At 34.7% G+C, this 21,354-nt stretch overlaps 2 protein-coding genes across 7 annotated transcripts in view; one reads left to right on the top strand and one right to left on the bottom strand.

The window, feature by feature from the left end:
- LOC106136632 (homeodomain-interacting protein kinase 2) overlaps positions 1-8,475 on the top strand; it is a 91,346-nt gene extending 82,871 nt beyond the window's left edge. For 5 of the 6 annotated variants that reach the window (XM_013337243.2, XM_060950344.1, XM_060950341.1 and 2 more), the window contains 8 exons: positions 403-510; positions 892-1,067; positions 1,495-1,760; positions 2,196-2,306; positions 2,726-2,803; positions 3,294-3,403; positions 3,868-3,960; positions 4,287-8,475. In XM_013337243.2, the coding sequence (XP_013192697.1) occupies positions 403-510; positions 892-1,067; positions 1,495-1,760; positions 2,196-2,306; positions 2,726-2,803; positions 3,294-3,403; positions 3,868-3,960; positions 4,287-4,428 (1,084 nt within the window). In that variant the 3' untranslated portion in view covers positions 4,429-8,475. The remainder of the gene's footprint in view (positions 1-402; positions 511-891; positions 1,068-1,494; positions 1,761-2,195; positions 2,307-2,725; positions 2,804-3,293; positions 3,404-3,867; positions 3,961-4,286) is intronic. The other variant, XM_013337242.2, reaches the window with a different exon arrangement.
- Positions 8,476-18,120: 9,645 nt separating this feature from the next.
- LOC106136649 (cyclin-dependent kinase inhibitor 1) overlaps positions 18,121-21,354 on the bottom strand; it is a 38,725-nt gene continuing 35,491 nt past the window's right edge. Inside the window, exon 3 of the mRNA XM_013337270.2 lies at positions 18,121-19,334. Within this exon, the coding sequence (XP_013192724.1) occupies positions 19,189-19,334 (146 nt within the window). The 3' untranslated portion in view covers positions 18,121-19,188. The remainder of the gene's footprint in view (positions 19,335-21,354) is intronic.

Here is a 21,354-nt window from a genome sequence, read left to right as displayed (position 1 = left end):
AGAAATTCTCACTTTAGCCTAGTCACGGAAAAAATGGGAATAAAAAGTTTTAGCTGTAGTTAAAAGAAAGAATGAGTAGGAAGCTATATATATTTAGGTAAAAAAAGTTAATTTTGCTAATTTTGTGGAAAAGTTTGCGTTCCGTGCGAGCCATAATAGAACATACATAAGAAGTGGGATGCGATTATTTTATTGTGTAGGTATATATCTTCGGCACAAAATATATATAAGGGTTATTGAAATTTGTATAACGTTTTGTATTTACGTTTTTTTACGAAAAATTTTAATGACTTCATGCAGTCGGGTATTAATTTCACATATTTACCCATTATAAATTGTAAAACTAACTAACTGTATTATTAAAAATAAAATTGTAAACTAATTTTTATTTCAATAATACAGCATGGCGAGCAGTGGGAAGAAGGAACCTACCCAACTTTCTCCAGTCAAGAAGCGAGTCAAAGAGGGCACTCCGCCTTCGAGGCACAGGCATCAGCACCAGGATCATACGTAAGTTGGCATTTACGACAACACATGTTTAATTCCTCCTTTTCTGTTAGCAAATACGAAATGTCAGCATGCAGGCGCTATTATAGATAGACATTTCAAGTCAAAATAGGCTTCGTCGTATAACGCGCTTGATCGTTTTGTGTAGACCACAATTTATCGACAGTTATAATCTCACTCGTTACTTTCTTATGGGTTTTTTGTAGTGACACTTCAAGGTCACTTATTCTTGCACTAGTCTCTTGACGTTTGACTCCTTCGTGTCCTCCTGTAAAAACGTGCCAGAAGTTTGTCTGTCCAACGTAATTAAATATATGCTTCTACATATTTAGACGTCTAAAAATGTATGTATACACCTACAATAATAATTGAATGTATCCACAGTACCGGCCTAGCCCCGAACCCCGGCGCCGGCTGGGAGGCGGGCGCGGCAGGCGGCTGCTCGTCGTCCGCGCAGCACACCATCACCATCCGCGACACGCCGTCGCCCGCCGTCTCCGTCATCACCATCTCCGACTCCGACGACGACGATCAGCGCACGAGGCCCGCCAACAACAATGGTCAGTGTTCCGTACCAGAATTTTGGGAAATTCTCTCCTAGACTACACAAGGCACCTATATCTCAAATCTCTAGACCCAGCGATTTGGGCTGTGTGTTGATATGTCAGCCAATCAGACTATGTTCTCTTTATATTAAGATACATTGTCATTATAATATTCATTCATAATATATTGGAACTGTTTGTATATAAGCCAATGCCTTCTCCTTTACATTGTTCTGTCGTGCGTCTACTGGAAGAAATTTCTCTTTAGTTTAAGTTTTATTCGTATTTTTTTCCTTGATGTACATAAATAAATAAACTTATTAAAGAAAATCAAAAGACAACAACAATATTTTTATATATAAAATATAAAGTCTTTATACCAAACTAAATTAACTTAAAAAAGAAAAAATAATTGCTCTAAAAAATAACTCTTCTTTATCAGCAGGCGGCAACGGCGAATGCGCGACCGTCGCTCACAACACCGCGAACGCTAACATCACCGCCAACCACAACGTCGCTAACGTCGCGAGCGTGGCAAGCGGAGCGAGCGGCATGAGCGGAGTGAGCGGTATGAGCGGAGCGGGCGGAGTGAGCGGAGTGAGCGGCGGGGTGATCTGCTCCGCGCGCTCGCCGCGGGACGACCGCCACGTGAAGCACGAGCCGCCGCAACACCACCAGGCCCACCAGCCCTGCCATCATCATCACACGGTCAGTGTTTTGTTAGTGATTAAAAGTGATCAGTCAACATTTTTTTTAAGTGTGCTGATACAATGTGGTATGGGGATGTAGAAAAGTGATTGTAACCATGCATTTATAATCCTATTTAGAAACTTATTTTTTTATGTTGGTACAGTATATATGTATTGTCTGTGTAAATTTCAGTCAGATTTATCTAGGTACCTCGGACTATATATGCAATTGTCTTCTATGTTACAATACCTACACACACAAATTACGTCTTATTTGTTACGGGGTAGACAGAGCCAATAGTTATTCTCAAAGACTGTGATTTTAGTGGTCACTCCAGAAGGTATTTACTGTTTCTATGCCAAATATCAAAATTGCCGTAGGATCGTTCTAATTAACGTATGAACGTTCTTATTATTATGACAAAATATCTTACGATAAAATGTATTTGTACAGCAACAGCAGCAAGCGGTGCCGCAGCAGCCGCAGCCCACGCCGCAGAGCCAGAAGAAGCGGCTGCTGGCGCTCGCGCAGCAGGAGGCCGCCAAGCGCGAGCCGCACTACGCGGTCAGTCACACGGGCGCACACGCACACACACACACACACACACGCACATACACACACACACACACACACACACACACACAATCACGTTGAAAAGTATCTGAACACAAGTATAAAACTCTGCTCGTTCGCAATGAGTTTAACATACAAGGATTGTGTGCTTTATTAACACAAATTAAGATACACTTTTGTTTACTTTATTTAAAATGGCAGATAAAATTTGGGCCGGTTTATGTTTGATTTACTTATCATATGTAATTTTTATTGTACAATCTTAATGGTATATTCTAGATAAGTAGATAAAATACGAGTAGGTTTCAATAAAATAAGATTGCGAGAGACTCGTGTCTGAACCAACCATATTATTCAGAAAGAGTGTACCTAAATTAATAAATTTTGATAAATTTGTTGTTTTATTACAGAGCGGTTCGTCAGTGCGCCAGGCGACTGATTACCAGTGTAACCAATACGTGCCCGTGCAACACAATAAGAGAGATAGCGTAAGTTTAAACATTTGATTTTTTTAAATTTATATCGTGACTGACAAAATTTTACTTACAGCTAATCGTTTTAACTATACTAGATACTATAAATATACTAGACTCGCGTGAATTTAGCGCCATCTACAAAAAGCGGCGAATCTACAAAAAAATACAGGTTTTTCGCAAAACCCACGGGAACTATAGTTTTTACCGGGATGAACCCGATGGTATGGTATGTCTTTAATTAGATTCCTTATTTTTGCGTACCCGTGAAGAGGTAACAAAAAACAAATAAGAGTTTACTTATCCCAAGTAATATTATATACAAAAGTGAGTACTTTTGTATATAATATTAGTTGGGATAAGTTGTGTTGATTATTCCATAGACCACCTCATTTTTATCTATGTCTATGATTAAACATAACAAAATATCTCGACCCAAAGCGAGCTTGGTGAAACGAAGCTACAAAAGTCGTGTTATATAATATTTTTACATTGTTATTCGCAGAGCGGCGGCCGCGGCGAGTACCTGCCCCCCGGGGTGGGCGCGGTGCCCGCCCTGGGCCCGCCCGCCGCCCACAAGCACGCGTGGCATCACCACCCACACTCACACTACAAGTATGTACACATCACCACTCGGTATATCTCTTTCGCAATTACGCACGTCTTCATCTCTTACGGGGTAGACAGAGCCAATAGTCCCGAAAAGACTGAATGGCCACATTCAGCTGCTCGGCTTAATGATGGAATTGAGATCCAAATAGTGACAGGTTGCTAGCCCATCGCCTAAAAAAAGAATCACAATTATGTAAGCCTATCCCTTAGTCGCCTTTTACGACATCCATGGGAAAGAAATGTAGTGGTCCTATTCTTTTTTGTAATGGTGCCGGGAACCATACGGCAGCAGCAGCATTTCTACAAATCACAATTTCGGTTAATATAGATCTTCCATATCGATTATTTGCCAGTACAGACATCGATCAGTTGATCGAGAAGATCTGTTTTAATATACATATATATTATACTTTATAGGAGAGTTAAGTGTAGCATTCAATGTACAATAATAATTATAATGTTGTCAGGCCCGCTACCGGCGGAGTGTTGTCCCCGGGCGGGGGCGTGTCCCCCGGGTTTTTGCCGCCCCCGCTTTACGTCCCCACATACCATTATCATGCGTGAGTATTTTATTAGTATTGTTTTTGTTACCTTTTATAATGATTGACTCTTACACTATACTACCGACTTAGTCCGGGTCGTAAGTGTTTCTTGAAAATGTTTTATATATGTATATGTTTTGTACTAAGTACTTCGGGATAAATATCATATCACAGGAAACAGAGGTAAAGGTTGACTTTTTTATATTTAGTAGTCATTATGATAATGAGTTACTTGTTGTTTTGTTAACGATCATTGACTGAATTCATAATCAGCAAGTTATATTTTGTTCACCCGACATTTGTCATAAATGTTGATATTAAAACTAAATTTTACCCAATTTCAGTGGCGGCGTAGGCGCAGTAGGAGGCCCGCCGCCGGCCCATCACGCGAGCGGGGCCCGACTGCCCCCCTACCTCCAGACATATTCCCCCACTACCTACATCGTGCCACAACACCACCAACAACACTTGTGGTACACCGACTGACTTCCGTCTCCTCTCAATACGACAACTTGGAGCACTTCACGCCTCATAGTCTCCTAGTACTTCGCATCAAGAGAGTGAATTCGAAATTGGAACGTCATTATGTGAATATGTCTGCGTATCTTAGTACGTCGCATGGGCTACAAGAGTTTTATTTCAAAATTGGAAGGTCAACGGCGATGCGAATATTTCTGTGTCTCATTGTTCAACGCCTTCTACAACCACTGAAGAGAACATTTCGGAATTGGAACGTATTCGGTGAATCTAGAATTAGACCTCTTTGTATCCGATGGGATCCTGGTATTTTTAAACAAAAATCTCTTTTATCCTGATATTTCGAGCTATATTTCCACACCATTCTTAGCATTGTTGCAGGCTTTTTGTAAATAAATGTATTTGATATGAAATCATTAGAAAGTTAAATGTTTCAGAATCGATATGATTATTATTATCGTATTTTTGACTTACGCATTCGGCGGCCCTTACCGACGATCGGACGACCGGTTGCTATCGATCCGCTCCTCAGTAAGTGCGCTGGAGTGCCAAAGGAACCGGTATTCGATTCTATCACACGGCAATTTTTAATTAAATCTATGACTAGTGTGTGTCCAATGTTATATTAGCCAGTTCCTTACATTATTCGACCTGACGGTCACACGTATTTGTAGTTAATCGACTATCTGTACAAATGTCGTCGTAAGCGACTATTTTTATCGATTTACCGTGAGTAGATCGTAATTGATCGATGTTATTCGTAATATTGGGATGTGTTTAATCGTTTAAGTTGATAAGTTTGATCGATTTTAGTATTGCATTATTCGTGCGCGAGAGCAGTATATTATAGGTTTAATGACAGTTTGTTTTTACGTGTATAATATGGATTGTAAATTTCGCGTTAGTATAATTTGGCTGCGGAAGTAGGCTGCATTTACTAATATTTTATCTTAGAATTAGTTGTGTTTGTACCAAATCTTTGTATGGGGATTATTTAGTGAGCCCGGCGTTGGTATGAGCCCATGTCGCGGCGTCTTATTTTGTATTTAGTTTTTATGCGATCGGTGATTTTGTCAATTATTATTTTGATTTAACTTTAGCGTTACGATTTGCTGTAGACGGTCGGCTGAATATTGGTTTGTTGCGTTCCATATCAGGTAGTATAGTTGGATAATTAAACAAAAACAAACATTTATGCTGTGTTTATTACTATATTAATAAAATATAATTAACTGGATTTTTTATTATGTAGATATTGTGTGTAGGCGCGGTGATGGATGTGTAGATGTAGTTAACCGGTATGATAAACGAAATAAATGTATATCTTAAGAATTTTATGAACATTTAGTACACACTAAAGGATAGTTAACGAGTGTAATACATGTATATTCACATTTAGATAGATGGAAATTGTTAATTAAATAGACAAAAAAAAAAAAAGAAGTAAAACTAATTATCTTTTTAATACAAATTAATGCAATTATTTTACGACTGCAACATAGTTTTAATTCGGTAGCGTTAGTGAGGTGATGGGTCGCCGGTTTCTTAACCTCAACTCTTTATTCAGGAAAATTGATATCTCTTTCTATCCATCAGGAGACAGAAAGAGAACAAGACAAAGATAAAACATATGTATTATCTATGTTCGTGAATATCGCAAGAAATCGGTGCCCGCGCCTTGGGTCTGCTGTGACGCGACACGCGCATGCGCCGCCGTAGTCCTTGTATAAGTATTAAAATGTAAGTGCTATCGTACAATTTCATAGTCATATCAAAGAAAACTCGCATTCTTTGTAACAGTAGTCTGGGGCGACGCGGGCGCATGTCGTTCTATTGTAATCTACATAATATGCTTACATTAGCTGTTATAGGTTTTTTTTAAGTGTCTTATTTACGATATTCGCATAAAAATGACGCTATCGGGACGCCCGGACGCCGCATTCGTTTTATATATAAATATAAAATCTTTTAACGAATAAATTTTACTTTTCTTTTTTAATGACAAGACTATGTAATGTTAATTTGATTATATTTTAGTGGTTTAGCTTTGCTGGTTGACAATAATCTTATGTTTAGTTTTATATCACTTACGGTTGTAGTAACGGTAGTGCTTTGTATATTATTTTTACTCATTTATGATTCTATCCACAATGGGAGCGGCTAAACATTGCATTGATTACGCTGGTTCAATCTTTTAATAGGTCTTTTTTTAGTATTAATCTTGGTTTTTTAGTGTGTAATTTTACTTGTGCCTTAGTTTTTAATGATTCTTAATCTTTACTTCTTTAGTTTTTGATATGTGTACGGCATACGCTTTTTATTTAGCTTGATCCTTGCAATGTTTAGTACACTTGCACCTAATAGTCGGACGCGGTACATAAAATTGGAACGAAAAATGTGAATTTATCTGTTTAATATGAATGTTCATGTGTTCCAAAGTATTCCTGTAAAATTTAAGGAAATTTTGTAAATTCTGAATGAGTTATTGTAAATGTATGCATAAAGTGCAATAATAATTAGTGTTATTAGTCAATTTTAAATGATTTAAATTTTTAAAGAATCAATAAGGAGGAAACCGATAATCGCATAATAAAATCATTAATTCTTTGCATATGCAATCTTTCACATTTTCCGTATTTTTTGTCATTGCAATGTATTACAATTTTTTTTTTATATTTTGAATAAATATGTGTGCTTTTTACTTGATTGTAAATTTTGAATTACTTCTTTAAATAATTTATGGGTAATCGTTAATATCTTCAAAACATCAAAATTTATATTAGTTAAAAATGACTTTATCATGGGTCTACAAAAGAAAATAGGTTTTTGTGCTGGTCATTGAATATGACTATGTGGTCAAATGATACCCAAATTTTTGACTTATTTATAAGTAACGAGACGTGATAATCTGATAATAAAAAATTACATGGATTCAGTTCAACGTTTTAAGTGCTTTTTTTTTTGGATTATATATATTTCAATTCAATAAACAGTTCTATTCTGGCATCCATATCTCTGTAAATCTGTGTTAATATAAACTTTAAGAATTTCCATTATGCTGATGGTACTGCCTCTGCTAATAGGTGCATGTACGGTTAGCAAAAAGAGCGAGATTGCCCTATACGGGCGTAGATAATGATCTCTTTCTGTGCACCCCCCACCACTACTACAGCTTAACCCCGCCCTTTATAATCGACCAATCACAGCGCACTTCTACTTACTGTAGTTTCGGGGTTTAATTTCTTTTTTTTATTAAGTGTATTAACAATGGAATGTTATATTTTCTATAATTATTAAATTTTTTTTAGGTATCTCATGGTATTTAGTTGTAACTTGTATATGGGGCATGTCTAAATGATAAAGTCGCGCAATAAATCCGCATACACTGTGATCTACTCAATATAATATTAGTTGGTGTAAATTTTGGGTTTGTTGCAATACGTTTTGTGTGTGTTAAAAACAATATTGCATTTTGCAAAGGCATGCCCGGTCCGCGCGTATGCGCAACGACAATAAATCGATATAATTGTATTTGACCTATTTAATGTACAAATACTTACTCCATTAAGGTGTCTGTTTGCTGTCATAATCATTGATTTTTATGGAAATTGTGGACGGCGTATGCGCAAATCTATTAACAACATATTGATTAAGATCTATGTAATTTAGCTTGCGATGCGCCATCGACAATTTCTTTGTACTATTTTCTATAATATTACTGTGTTGTTCTGGCGTCAGCCTACCTTTTCTATTCCACTGTGATTTGATTATTAACTATAATGTTTTAATCATTATTGATATTTTTTAATGAATACACCAGTCATTCTCTTGTAACATTGCCGTACCCGCGGGTACAATCGACTAACTATTACATTAATGGGTATTGTATGTTTTAATTTAGCATAGTGGCTTGTGCAGACAAGTTGAAATTAACATGTTTTAAATTCGATGGGTAATCAGGGATATAGCACTGATGTGGCTTAAGTTTTCTTCAATGATAATCAAATAGTTATTATTAGAAAGCAAATTGTAAATAAACATCCAATTATCCCTTTTTATTTTACTTTTATTTTGTCCCGCTCCTTTCCTTTTCGCTTGGTCGCGAGTCGTTTGCGGTGTTGCGCTTGCGCATCACTGGCGAATATTTGACTCGGAGGGTGTGACTATGTTGCCAAGGTGATTTGAAAATGAATTTAAGTATAAGAAGATTAAAATAACGATTTTGGAATATTAAACTTTGTTTTCCTTGTCTGAAGTTTATTGCAAGTTAATAAGTTGAGCGTATTCCATTCGATAATTATTAACTTGAGTTTAAACTGTTGTAATTTATGTTGGGCTTCTATTCGTTGGCTCTTTCAAAATGCATATATTTCATTAAAATTGGTGACATAGTCGACATCCTGTAATTATTTTAGTCAATAGAGTGGCGCGTGGCGCCTTAACTGCTGTCTTGACAATAACCCAGTGTCAGACAATAATCATTCTTATTATTTGCTTGTTAGTAGTCTTTTCGTTCGTTTTAATTAGACTCAATAGTATTACATTGTACATTTTAAATAGGCTAGGACGTAGCTGTGGAACTCCAAAAATATATTCGAATATCGACCAGAAACAAATGAAACCTCATATATTTATCTTTTTTTATAAGTACTGCAGAAATTTCATCATACATGCAAAAATTCCATTATAAATGCTGTACTACATACTGTTCTTCCTGAAAATATGACAAAATATGAGTTCCTAGATAAAGAGAATTGGCAAAAACATACGTTACTACGTTACTTTTGTCTATACTTATTTCTTACATGTTTATTTTGTGTCTTTTGAGTAAAATTTATCACCGCAGTCTCAGTAGAATCTATTTAATTGTTCGAATAAATGTTGAATGATGGTAGATGTAGTTTGATGAAAGTCGTTTGTCAGAATTTGAATCGGCTGTTTCCCTTGTATTTGGTATTTGATACAATTAAAAATAGTAGTTTTTCTACATTGCACGTTATATTGAAATACTTATATTGTGGTAATCTTTGGATGTTCGACTGACTGTATATGCTTTCTATGTATATGTAGAAGCACTTTTATATGCTGGAACCGCACATTATATGTCTCACATTAAAATTATCCTAAATCGAGTGGCAGTATCGAGCTACAAACATCAAATCAAAACATTTACATAATCATTTTATGAATCGTAAGTAATAGCGTAATCAACATCGATTTTATTATATGTGGCTGTTACTATAACACTTATCTATTAAAGGAATACTATTATATTCGATGTCGATATTTTACTAGAAGCGCCTGCGCGTTTTGAGTAGCAAAAGAGTGGTGTGGGAACAAATGGCTATTTTGATTGTCAGGATCCTCGTAATTAACAAGTCTGACGTCACAATGTTAGTGGGTTAGTTCATATGCTGCTATACCTAGGCTGCCTAGAGTAACTTTGTATATTCAACGTTCTATATCTACTTACTAGGTAACTATATGTGTGATAATAACAATAAGCTTTTCAACTAGATGAAGTACAATGAACTCTTGACTTACTCATAGGCCAATGTTTATAAACATTATTTTTACACTGTCTATTAATATTAATGTGATTTTGTCTGTAGTTCGTATCTAGATAACGCAGTCCAGTATGTCGGAAACAGCTTCTGAAAGGAAAACTTAGATGTAATCACCCAATATTATAAAATAAGAAAATTCTCTACGAACCTGTCCTTAGCACGTGGAAATTGAATTGTCACAATAACTTTAACGTTGGTGGGTGCTTATTTTTGAATTGGTGACTAATTAAAACGATACGAATAACTGTCAAGTGGTTTCTAAATTATTGTGCTCGATTCGTTTGATCGAGTAATACCATCACAGGTCGAATTTGGGTGACCAATTTTGAAATATGAACCCCCGACGCGTGCCTAGATGTTCGCGCCATAGTTGGTCGCCATCCAACCAAATGTTTTGCCGTCCAAAACCGTTGACAGCTGGACTGTTTATATTTGAAATACTTCTTTAATGTAATCGCATACTTCGACACCAAACCGACTTAAATTATATTATAGATGTCTAAATATTTTATATTTAACTAGAGCTTATAGAGTGATTAGGGCTGTAGTCGTTTTAAGATAACAGTGATTTCAATGATGGATTGTGTCAAATAAAATATATTGCGAGGAAGTTTTATCTGTTTCCGTAATCTGAGTAATAAATATATTTACTAGTTTAGGTATACGGTTCATCATTGAAATCATTGCCCAAAAGAAATATCAGGGATGTTTTAGACGTAGCGTCGTCGGCTTTTTATCTAGAAATTTAAACTTTGTCAAAGATTTATACAAGCTATGGGTGTAGTGTTACTGCGTAGGATTAGTATTTGTCTATGGTTTAACTGCGAGATTTAGACGGCGAGGTCGTATTATTCTTCTGACTGTACTTCGAAAAAATTATTCACAAAATGTTTACCAACAAAATGTTTAATCGGATTAGTTAAAAAATTAAATAAAAAGTTTTAAATCCTGAAGTATTTTAATTGAAAAAGTTAATACGAAAACAATATGACTGAGTAACCTCTGTAGTCTGTAGAGGGATTTGTCGCAGTCGTAATTCCGTAGCGGTTGTTACTATTTGAGCAATGGAGCTATAGCTCGTAGCTGTTATGTTTCCTTGTTTATCAATTTATTTATTTTTAGAATGAAGTGCAACAGCAAAAATAAACTCTCTACGAAAAAAAGTATGAGATGAGATAAAAAAGTTAAAATACTTCATTTATATTTTAACATAAGTACAAGTTTAAGAGAAGGCATTCGACCGTTACATCTTCAAGTACTTTGGAGTTATGTTAATTTGTTAGCAAATAGTATTTCTTATAACTAAAGTATAGATTGCTTTTAAGTGGGGATAATGAAACTTGTGTTATAATTTATACAAAAATAATGTAAGAAGAATTTGAGAAGCGAACTCGCCGTCGCACGCACCACTTAATGTTTTGATAAATTAAGATGTAGAAGCCACTTGTAGACAATTCAGATATTTTATTTATTATATTAAAATGTGATTTTGATGTCCAAATTAATCGGAATTTGCTGTCTTCTATGTAAAATTTCACTGACTTAATGTTCTAGCGTCCAAAAATTAATTACTGTTTGTTGTCGCTACCTGCGCCTACGCAGAAGGATCGCACTGTACCGACTTTCAGATAACGTGTTAATGGTGGATTTTCATTTTCATCGGGTAATTTTTGCATAAAAAGATTTTTTGTGACAATACGTATATTAAATTAACCCTTCTTAAAGGTTCTTGTCTGAAATAATTCATACAACTGATCTGCTTCGAAACTAATTGAAAACATAATATACCTACTTTCATTAAAAAAATGTCGTTTGCATATAACCTGAAAGTTGGTATGCCTATTTTATGCTAGTATAGTAAAGTAGGTTTACGACCAAAATAGCATAATTTAAATAATATTTATCCTACACAAATGATTATAACAAAGTAAGGATGTTATTGCTACTAATGTCTCGGCACTGATTGTTTCATGACTAAGGGAAATTTAAAGTACAAATTTATCACAAATCCCAATGTCTGTGCTTAAAATGCTCTTTCCATAAATAGGATTATATAAGAGAAAGACATTGCATTCAAATTATTTCTATAATATTTCGGATGTTGTAAGTGTTGTAGGATATTCTTCTTGGTAACCTCGAGTTACATTTTAATCGATAAAAGTCTTAAACATTTTTTTATTATACTTAGTAACTATTAACCCCATATGTAAATTACTTAATATTCACTTATATATGTATTAGATTCGTGGTAGCATAATTATATATCGGTGACAGGATCACTTTTTCGAATTAAATCGTAATTTTATAACAATTGATGTGCCTAAGTGTAATAATCTGTTACTGTAATTGTATATACGTGTATAGTTATTCGTATTTATTAAAAGTCTCAGGATTACTCAGCATAGAGTTGCGTGCATGGTCAAACATGTAATATTCTAAAAAAATGTAGTTCTTCGCCACTACGTCAGAGGGCGCCTGACTCCATGTTTTGAGACAATAATAACACGTTGTTTTTATTCTAATCATTTATCTTTTATCTTTTCACTATTTGATTATATTGGAGTTTTAACATTTAGCGCATGAAAAAAAAAAACTTTTTCGCCTGAATATTGAGAACTTCGCATTTTTATTGTAAACCTAACACAAAGTTTTAAATGTTTTCAACCAAATAGTGCTGTACTGATTAGTAAGTAATTTTCTATTCGAGTACCTACTTAGACGTTTTTTACTTTTGTCACTCATGACGTATTGTAGTCACGTAGATCGTATACAGGCAACATTCTTTTAACACATTATATTCTAATTTTTGTTATTATCATTCGGAAAGATTGAATGTTTTTGAATGAATTAATGTTTACAAAATTGATAAGTAGTAACAACTTTATCCCAGGAAATATTTACAAGAATCAGTTTAAATTTAAGAAAAATAAAAATACTTTCGTTTTTATTGCAAGTACGTTACTAAACTTTAATTTTGCCGAAATAAACAGCGAACATTATTGTACTTGAAATGTAATGTAAAAAAAATATGTTTTTTATTTGCAACACGTTAGTCTCATGTGTTCACAAATAAAACACGTGGCATGACACGAATAAAAGAATGTTGCTTGGTTTAGTGTACCTAAAGAGTGCACCTATGCTGTAGGACCAAGGTTTTCTACATTAGCCGTCTGATCAAGGCAAACTGATTAATTAAGATAGTTATAGTAAGTAATTCTTTCTCAGCTGTTGTAAAGGAAAAGAAACTGTTATTTAAATAGATATTTAATTTTAATTTTATTTATTTTTACATAGAGGAAAGTAACTAAATGTGGGCTAGTGCTTTAATATGGGCTAGTAACAATTCTCGAAAACCTACAGTCGAATGACACAACAAACGACGATCGTCCATCGCATTCATTCGCTTTGACATCGCACTCACTCGCTCTCGTCAATCGCGCGCGAGCTGTCGCCATTGTCAGCTGTTCTTGTGTTGTTGCTGTCGAAAAGTTTTCTGAGGTTCGTATCAATGTGTTGTTTAATCAAAGAAAATTAGGTCTACATACTGTAACCATGTGTTTTATTGCAAAATATAAGTTTAATTTTATGATTTTCGGTCGATTTATTGCTTGCTATATATGATTTGTAAAGTACAAGATCAAATTTATTTTAGTTAAGAATTTCGAATATGGGCTATTACTATGGTCCTAAATATGGGCTGCTGTGGTTTCGGTCATAACTTTGTCTCCATATAAAAATGGCCTTATTGCAACAAGTAGGAAGAAAATTGAAAAAGAAAATAAAACAAAAGATAAGTAACCCAAGCAAAAGAAGTTTAGGAAATAAGTAAGCCAAGACCAAGGAAGAAAGTGTAAGTGAAGAATATGTCCAATTTGATTCAGATAGTGAACCAGATGCCCCTATAGGAAGAGAGGCTCCTGATACTGCCGATGCAGCGTGTATGTTTTGTCAGGAATTTTTTTCAGAAAACGCAGCAGGAGAACTGTGGGTAAGATGTTTAATGTGTCAGCTCTGGGCACATAATGACTGTGCTGGGCCAGAGTTCGACACTTGGATATGTGATTTTTGTAAGTAAATTATGTGATTTCTTCCATCTACCAAAGTAATTTGATCTCTTATAAGGTAAATATTTATAATTGTTATTTTCGTAGAAGACATATTAAGTTTCTATTAGTAGCCCATATTTAAGTACCTGTTCCATATTTAGAATCTATTTTGATATTTTGTTTAATGCTCAAGATAATAATATATAATAATATTAAGAACATATGATTGTTACTTAGCTCTTTAAAAATGTATGTGTGATTATTTTGACCACAATAAATGGTTATTTTTTTAATAGTTTTTTATTTTTGAGGCAAAAACAAAATGGTAGCCCATATTTGGTTACTTTCCTCTACACATTTCGCGCCTTTTCCCCGGAGAGGTAGCTTGACACTTGCCATGATCCCTACAAACTTTTTTTGGTTCATAAATTTAGTTATAGTCAGCTCTCCCGAATTCGTAGGCACTATTTATGTAACACCACATTTAGTTTTATTTATTACTTTTAAATATTATGTAAAGCCTGACAGTACCTGCCCCCGCAGCATGGCACGCGACACGCCGTTTTTATCGCGAGAAATACTATCACAGTCTCGTTTATCTTCATAATAAAAAGCGAAACAGCGATAGTTTTTCGTGGGATGAAAATGGCGTCGTGCGTGTCATGTTACGGGGGGATTTTGCTTTTGCTAAATCGAAAATCTAGATGGCCAAGAACATTATCATAGGTGCTCTCTTAAGTACTGCTAGCACCAAAATACCTTTATAATCCAGTTATCGCGGTTCTATGGGGTGTTACAAAGCGTTTAGCGCCGTCCGCCATGTTGCGGCGATCGACGTAATCTGTGTATCATTCATTGCCATGTTGTACACGAATGATGGGTAATTGATTAGTTGTGTAGACTTGATTGTGATATCAGTAAACATTTTCATACGAGCATCCAATTGTTGTTTCATTTGTAGTCTATCCTTAGTTAAGTTAAAGGAGAAATGATAGAACCCTACAGTAACCGTATAATCCTGAAAACTAAATATTCCTATTTTGTACGCAATGGGCTAACAGCCTGTCACTATTTGAATCTCAATTCTTTTATTATACCAAACAGCTGAACGTGGCCTATCAGTGTTTTGAAGACTCTTGGTTCTGTCTACCCCACAAGGGATATAGACGTATGTATGTATATTTTTCTATTTTAGTTCAAATTTCTAAATTCTGAGATAAAACCAGTTCCTTCCACCCAACTAAGATCTCCGCGGAAGTGCATCTTGTCATACCAGTATCGTACTGTACCTTCCTATCTAATTAACATAATAATTAGCTGTGTAGAACAGGATTTAACTTCCTGCAGTGCATATATGTGCAGTGAGCGTGTATCCTATCCACGTTTCGTCACTCGTGTATGTCTTACAACTAGTCATAGAAATCTGAACCAATACGATTTCTATGCCGTGTGGTTTCCGGGACTTTAGAATAGAACCACTCCATATTTTCCTGTAGTTGTCTTAATAGGCGACTAAGGGATATGCTTATCAATTTGGGATTCCTCTTGTAGGCGATAGGCTAGTAACCTGTCACTATTTGAATCTCAATTCCATCATAAAGCCATACAGCTGAACGTGGCATTTTAGTCTTTTCACTGTTGGCTCCGTCTGCCCCGCAGGGGATGTGGACGTGACTATATAAAATATTGCAGACGGATTGAGCCCACCCTAATGTAAGGTAAGGATACTAGATCTTGATAGAATCCTAGGTCAATGCCTGAAAATTCGTTATCATCAAGACGCGATGAAATTATAATATTGATGTATGTGGATAAAGCAATTGTAGTCTCTGCTTACCCTTCCTTGAAATAAGCGTCATCATATTATGTCAAACCTTTTCTGCCTTAGAGGCACTTTCAACACGGCCGGTACTTCTTAATTTCGTTAATTCTAAGATAATATTGATATTATATTGCTTAAGCAGGTTATACATAGATGTTCTTTCACTAGGTATAAGAGATGAATTGTCAAATAAAACCACCAGAGTTACGGAGTAAGCTTTTTATCTAAATGTAAGTTGTTTATACATAAGAAATATTATATTAATAGCTTGATATAATATAGAATTAATTAGTTTCTCAAGTTATTTACAAATTTATGCTGATTCAGCGCTTACTATTGCGGAATACATAGTTCTCAGTTATCAATCCTAAAACGGTACAATGATATTATGTCATAACTAGAGGTTGTTCGCGTGGAATCAAAAATAATATTTCTCGGAATTTAAAACGCTGGTGTTACTTTTCACTTTATGTCATAAATTAATGTGAATTCTATTGGAGCACTTATTCCAGCTTGACTCAAAACAGGAATATGTATGTTTAATATAACTATGTTAAGGATTGTAGAGAACTTATGCAAGATTGGTATGACATAGCCTGCTACCACTCAGACCAAATAATTCGTATACTAAAAGCGTTCAAGTATATTGTTATTTGGCACGATTTGAAAATATTACTCGCCTCTGCGGCTTAAAGACAAACTAACATTATTTTGTGTATCCCTTTACAAACTTTGAATCCGACCCCATAATAAATACAAGATGTGCACATTATGTACAGTGCAAAGGGTCATGACACATCTTACTTGAATTTTTGTATACAATCTCATACAAAAACGCAAACTTACAAAACATTCTCCAAGGGTATATAAGACCAGCGTGACCTCTTGACGCTCCGTACAAAATAGAATAAATATTTTGGAACAAATAACTGAGTTGTGATCAAAATCATCATTCATCAAAACTGTCTTAGCATTAATTGGAAAAAATACATCCTGTATGGCACAAGGGCGGACAATCAGCCATTAGGTCAAACAGAAAATTTGAATAAAATTAAATTTGTATTTTAAAAATGTCGCAATAGATTAAACAAGTTGAAAACCTATACAATAATTAAATGAAACTTATTTTGAAATGGTATTAATTTCTATGTTAAATATATTGTTTCACACTCCAGTTTTCTTTATATCTGTTCCAAAATAAACTTAACCTATTTTGTACGGAAATAGGCGGTGCACAATTTTCCTTAACTACACAAACTATCCACAAAACAAAATAAAATGTACTGATGTATTAAACTGTTTCTCATACAAACTGACAGGGACACTGGCAGTTACATTCGACGCGTAACTAACATTAAACAATTAAATATGATATTGCGTATAGTTAAATTATTTTTCTGAGATCATATTTAATACATCACAGGTGTTAAAGAAAAAATATTATAATAAAATTATAAAATAGACGTGCTATCACTATTTGACACTGAAACGTTTCAACGCAAGGACTGGGAGAATGCTTGCGTCGCTGTTACAAGAGAAAATTGACATGAAAAATAAATAACAATTTTTATATCAAACATTTTTGGTGTCTTCTCACAAACAGAGGCCTTCAAGACAAATTTAGACTTTAATATCACACAGTTACAATCAATCATGCATGACGTTAGCCTAACATCTGTTAATTAATGTCCATTCCACTGTATTGACACAAGAGATCTACAAATAAAGCAGTCTTTATTTTGTAGATCTGTTTTGTCCCGTGATGTGATCACATATTGCGTTGGTTTTAGAGAAGACACAACATAATTCATATAATTATCTGTAATAACGTCAAAACATGCTATAAAAGAACACTTTGAGAGTCAGAAATTATTAACAGTACTGTAAATAAATTCACTCTGATCGTCAATCTTTAAGTTCATTTAAAATTTCATTAGCGTCGAGGCTGGAACCGTTCAGCACTTTGGTTGTGTGAAAAATATACGACAGACGTCGTACAAAACGTGGCATACACAGTGTATGTATTGGGAATTAAGAAATTAAATATCGTTTAACTGTAAAACCTAAGTATAATGAATTTGATGATAATGATATTCGACTTTTACTTGCAGACCTCAGCCCTTGACCTAAACCGATGAAGCAATTTGTACTTTTAAAAAGGGCTGCGGTTAGGGATCGAATAGCTGATATCCAGACTTACAAATGGGAAATACAATTACACGAACTACTAACTTCTTTAGATATTCAATTATAAAAAAAACAATCGTCAATATTCATAGAGATATAATCCATTAAAATACAACAACAAAACAAATATGCTAAGAGTTTTAGGATCAATCAAACACAAATACTCAAGACTTGTTGAAAATTGTACTTAATGAAATAATATTGGCAAATTGACCCGTTGTTTGACGGAATCGCTCATGATTGAGTATTTGTATTTTACTTACATTATACTAAGTTTTTGTGTAGAAGGAACTGTTTATTAAGTCCCTTTCGCTGTAAAAAGTGGAAGGGACAAAAGAAATTCAATATCCTTTGAATCTGTTGAAACGCGTCAAAAAAGCACTGGCGACTCAACTAAAATTTAATTTCAGCCGAGAATTAGTACATTTTCAAGGCATTTCTTTTTGTGTACCTTCTGCTATTAGAACACGGATAAAACCTTAAACATTTTCAAAGTAACTACTTCTACACTAAGTCTAATATAACTTAATTTACATACGAAAGGAGATCATAATAACTTAAAATTTATGTCGTAATATATTATAAATATTGCAGTTTCAGACACGACAATGGCGCCTCTGGTTACAAAGTTTATGTGATGCGTTAAATTACTTTGCGCAGAAATTATTTGTAACTAAACAGTTGCATGAAGGTGTTTATAACCTTTCTAAAAAGTCACACTTTCAAAGTGCCTAAGCTGTTAATAATTCTATGAAGAAAAATTCCAAGGAAATCATTACAAAACAATAAAACATTATCTGAATTCCAATTTTAATTTTATATTATTGAACTGATTTGATCGACTTGATTTGACAGTTTTTAGAATTGTTCCACTGAAGAACACACAAAACTTATTTACAATCACTGTACTAGTACCATAAGATCCAAAATTTATGTCATAATCTGCAAATTATTTCGACTGTCACACATCGCGACCAGGCGACTCTGGCCAAAGCCTCGAGCCGAAGGCCTGAAACCATCTTACAAATTACTTAACAAAATAAATCCGTTTTCACAGAGTAAAAACATTTAAATAAATTAAGATATTTTACATGAACCCTGGCAACCGTGGTTCAGCTGCAGTTAGTCGGGTCTTCTGTGGAAGGGTCTAGCTAGACCTCTTGAAGTGGGCCTGGCTCAGCCGGGCCACCTTCGGGGGGCGGATGTGGGCCCCGTGGCCGCACTCGTGCTTGTGCGAGTGGGCCGGCGACTTCTTCCCGCTGGTCGATAACCGCTTGCGTGGCTTCAGGAAATCTGGAACGAGGGAAATGAGAATTTAGTTTTAAGTAAAATTCAGGTGCAGTTTAGGGAGTGCCACAATGCTTTGCAACTAATATAAGTCTTTCTCTCGTTATAAATATTAATAGTAATGGATTTAAGTAATTCGTTCTGATTGTAAATTTTTTGGCATCTAACATGAATAACGGAGCGCAAATACAAAGTATTATGTTTTATTCAAACACTGCATTCACAAAACAATCGGGACCTACGAATAAAATGCTATTTGTTAACACGTATTGGTCGTTTTACGAGTGTCCTACAAAGAACATTGCAGAGGTGATAAAAAAGTCATAAAGTCTTCGGGGCGTGGCATGTGCATAAAATGCAGGTAAGAACTGAGTCGACGACAGATGTTATTATGTAAATCTAAATGATCTCCAGAAATCTGAATGCTTCTGAATTTCTGGAGAAGTTATAAAATAAAAGGAAAATTTCAAAAAAGTTATTAATTTTTTTCCCAGGAAAGAAGAATAACTACTTACTTAAAAGATGAACTAATGAATGAAAGTATGGCATAAAAAGCTAACATACAATGAAATCATTAGAATTCGAAAATTGAGAAAAACATTCACGCTTCATTAAGGTTAATAAGCGTGATCGTTAAATTCGAATTGGACTTTAAAATCCATTTATAATAAGGCAATGGCGACTGCTCTTTTTATGGTTTACTAGTTTAAGTTGATATCCTACGGCTGGTAATGGATGGTGACAGTTGACATTTACGACTCTTTCCATAAGGATACGGTCCTAAAGTTATTATCTAAAAAGGAATTCTTTAGTCCCCAAGCCGCCAAACCCTTTGGCTCCCATTTCTAATTTTGACGAATTATTATCCAGACTATAAAAATTTAACGATATTTTTACTGCCGTTTTTAAGCGTAGTTTTAGCTTTAGCGTCAAGTTAAAACGATCTACAAGTGTGTAATTCATTGTCTACAATGCATTAAATTAACTTTTGTCATAAAATTCAAACGTAAATTTTAAGTCAATAATAAAATTAAACAAAGCACAAGAAAACGTGCCTTTCTTTGTTACAAGAAAATAAATTAATAAGATACTTAATAAAAATTGAAAACAAAGGAACTACTGAGTCAGACAATACATATAATTTAAACAATTTAACAGGAGCAACCGATCACTACAGATTATTATAGATTAGTGGCAGAAAAAGCGTTAGCAACACGCCAACATGAGCCAAGGTCGCAGGCGCGGAACAATAAACGTTACTGTGTTACTCCGAGTAGCTAAACAGTTTGTTTTGATATTCGTGATCTTTGCAGTACTTATTTTAGTCAATAAAATACCTACAAGAATAGATTTAAAATGATAAAATAATAAGATTAAGAAGATAGAAGAATATAAGTTCCGCAAAACGAGCTTTAAGTAAATTAAATTATCCAAATGCCTTAAATTGCCTTTTGCAATTTAATGTATCAAATACGCGAATTGTTTTAAACAGGTGATCGCCCAATTTAATAATTATACAGTTCGTAAGCCATATGCTGAAAGCAAGGTGCCATAAGCATTAATTTTCAGACAATTAAGTGTTGATATAAAACATAATGTTATTGAATTTAAAACTTGCAAATGTAATTACGCAGAAATTCTTAACACTACTCTTATCATCAGTTGCCAGTGGCCACCTCCCCAACGGTTATATCGGTTGACCTTCCAAAAACGTGTCTAACGTCAACATCACGTGTAAAGTAAGGTTTAAAAACACATATCATGTTTTATTTGATTTGAAATATTTGATGTATTGTAATTATAACCAATGGCTTTAATTTAGAGGTTTTATGTAACGAATGGACGGTTTGGTTACTATTATTATTTAATGTTCGAATCATGGTAAAAAACGGCGTCGGTTCTGCAGTCTGGGACTATGTCAGTGACGCCATCGTCCAAGGTCGACTGGACCACACGAGCCTTCCCGCCAAAAATCAGGCTCGCTGCCACGTGGACAGCAGACCTCAACCCAATATTTGATATCAGC

The sequence above is a fragment of the Amyelois transitella genome, chromosome 21 (assembly GCF_032362555.1).
Source record: "Amyelois transitella isolate CPQ chromosome 21, ilAmyTran1.1, whole genome shotgun sequence".
In the NCBI taxonomy this organism is placed as follows: Eukaryota; Metazoa; Arthropoda; class Insecta; order Lepidoptera; family Pyralidae; genus Amyelois; species Amyelois transitella.
The sequence above is the reverse complement of the archived record's forward strand: the minus strand, read 5'-3'. Positions and strand labels throughout refer to the sequence as shown.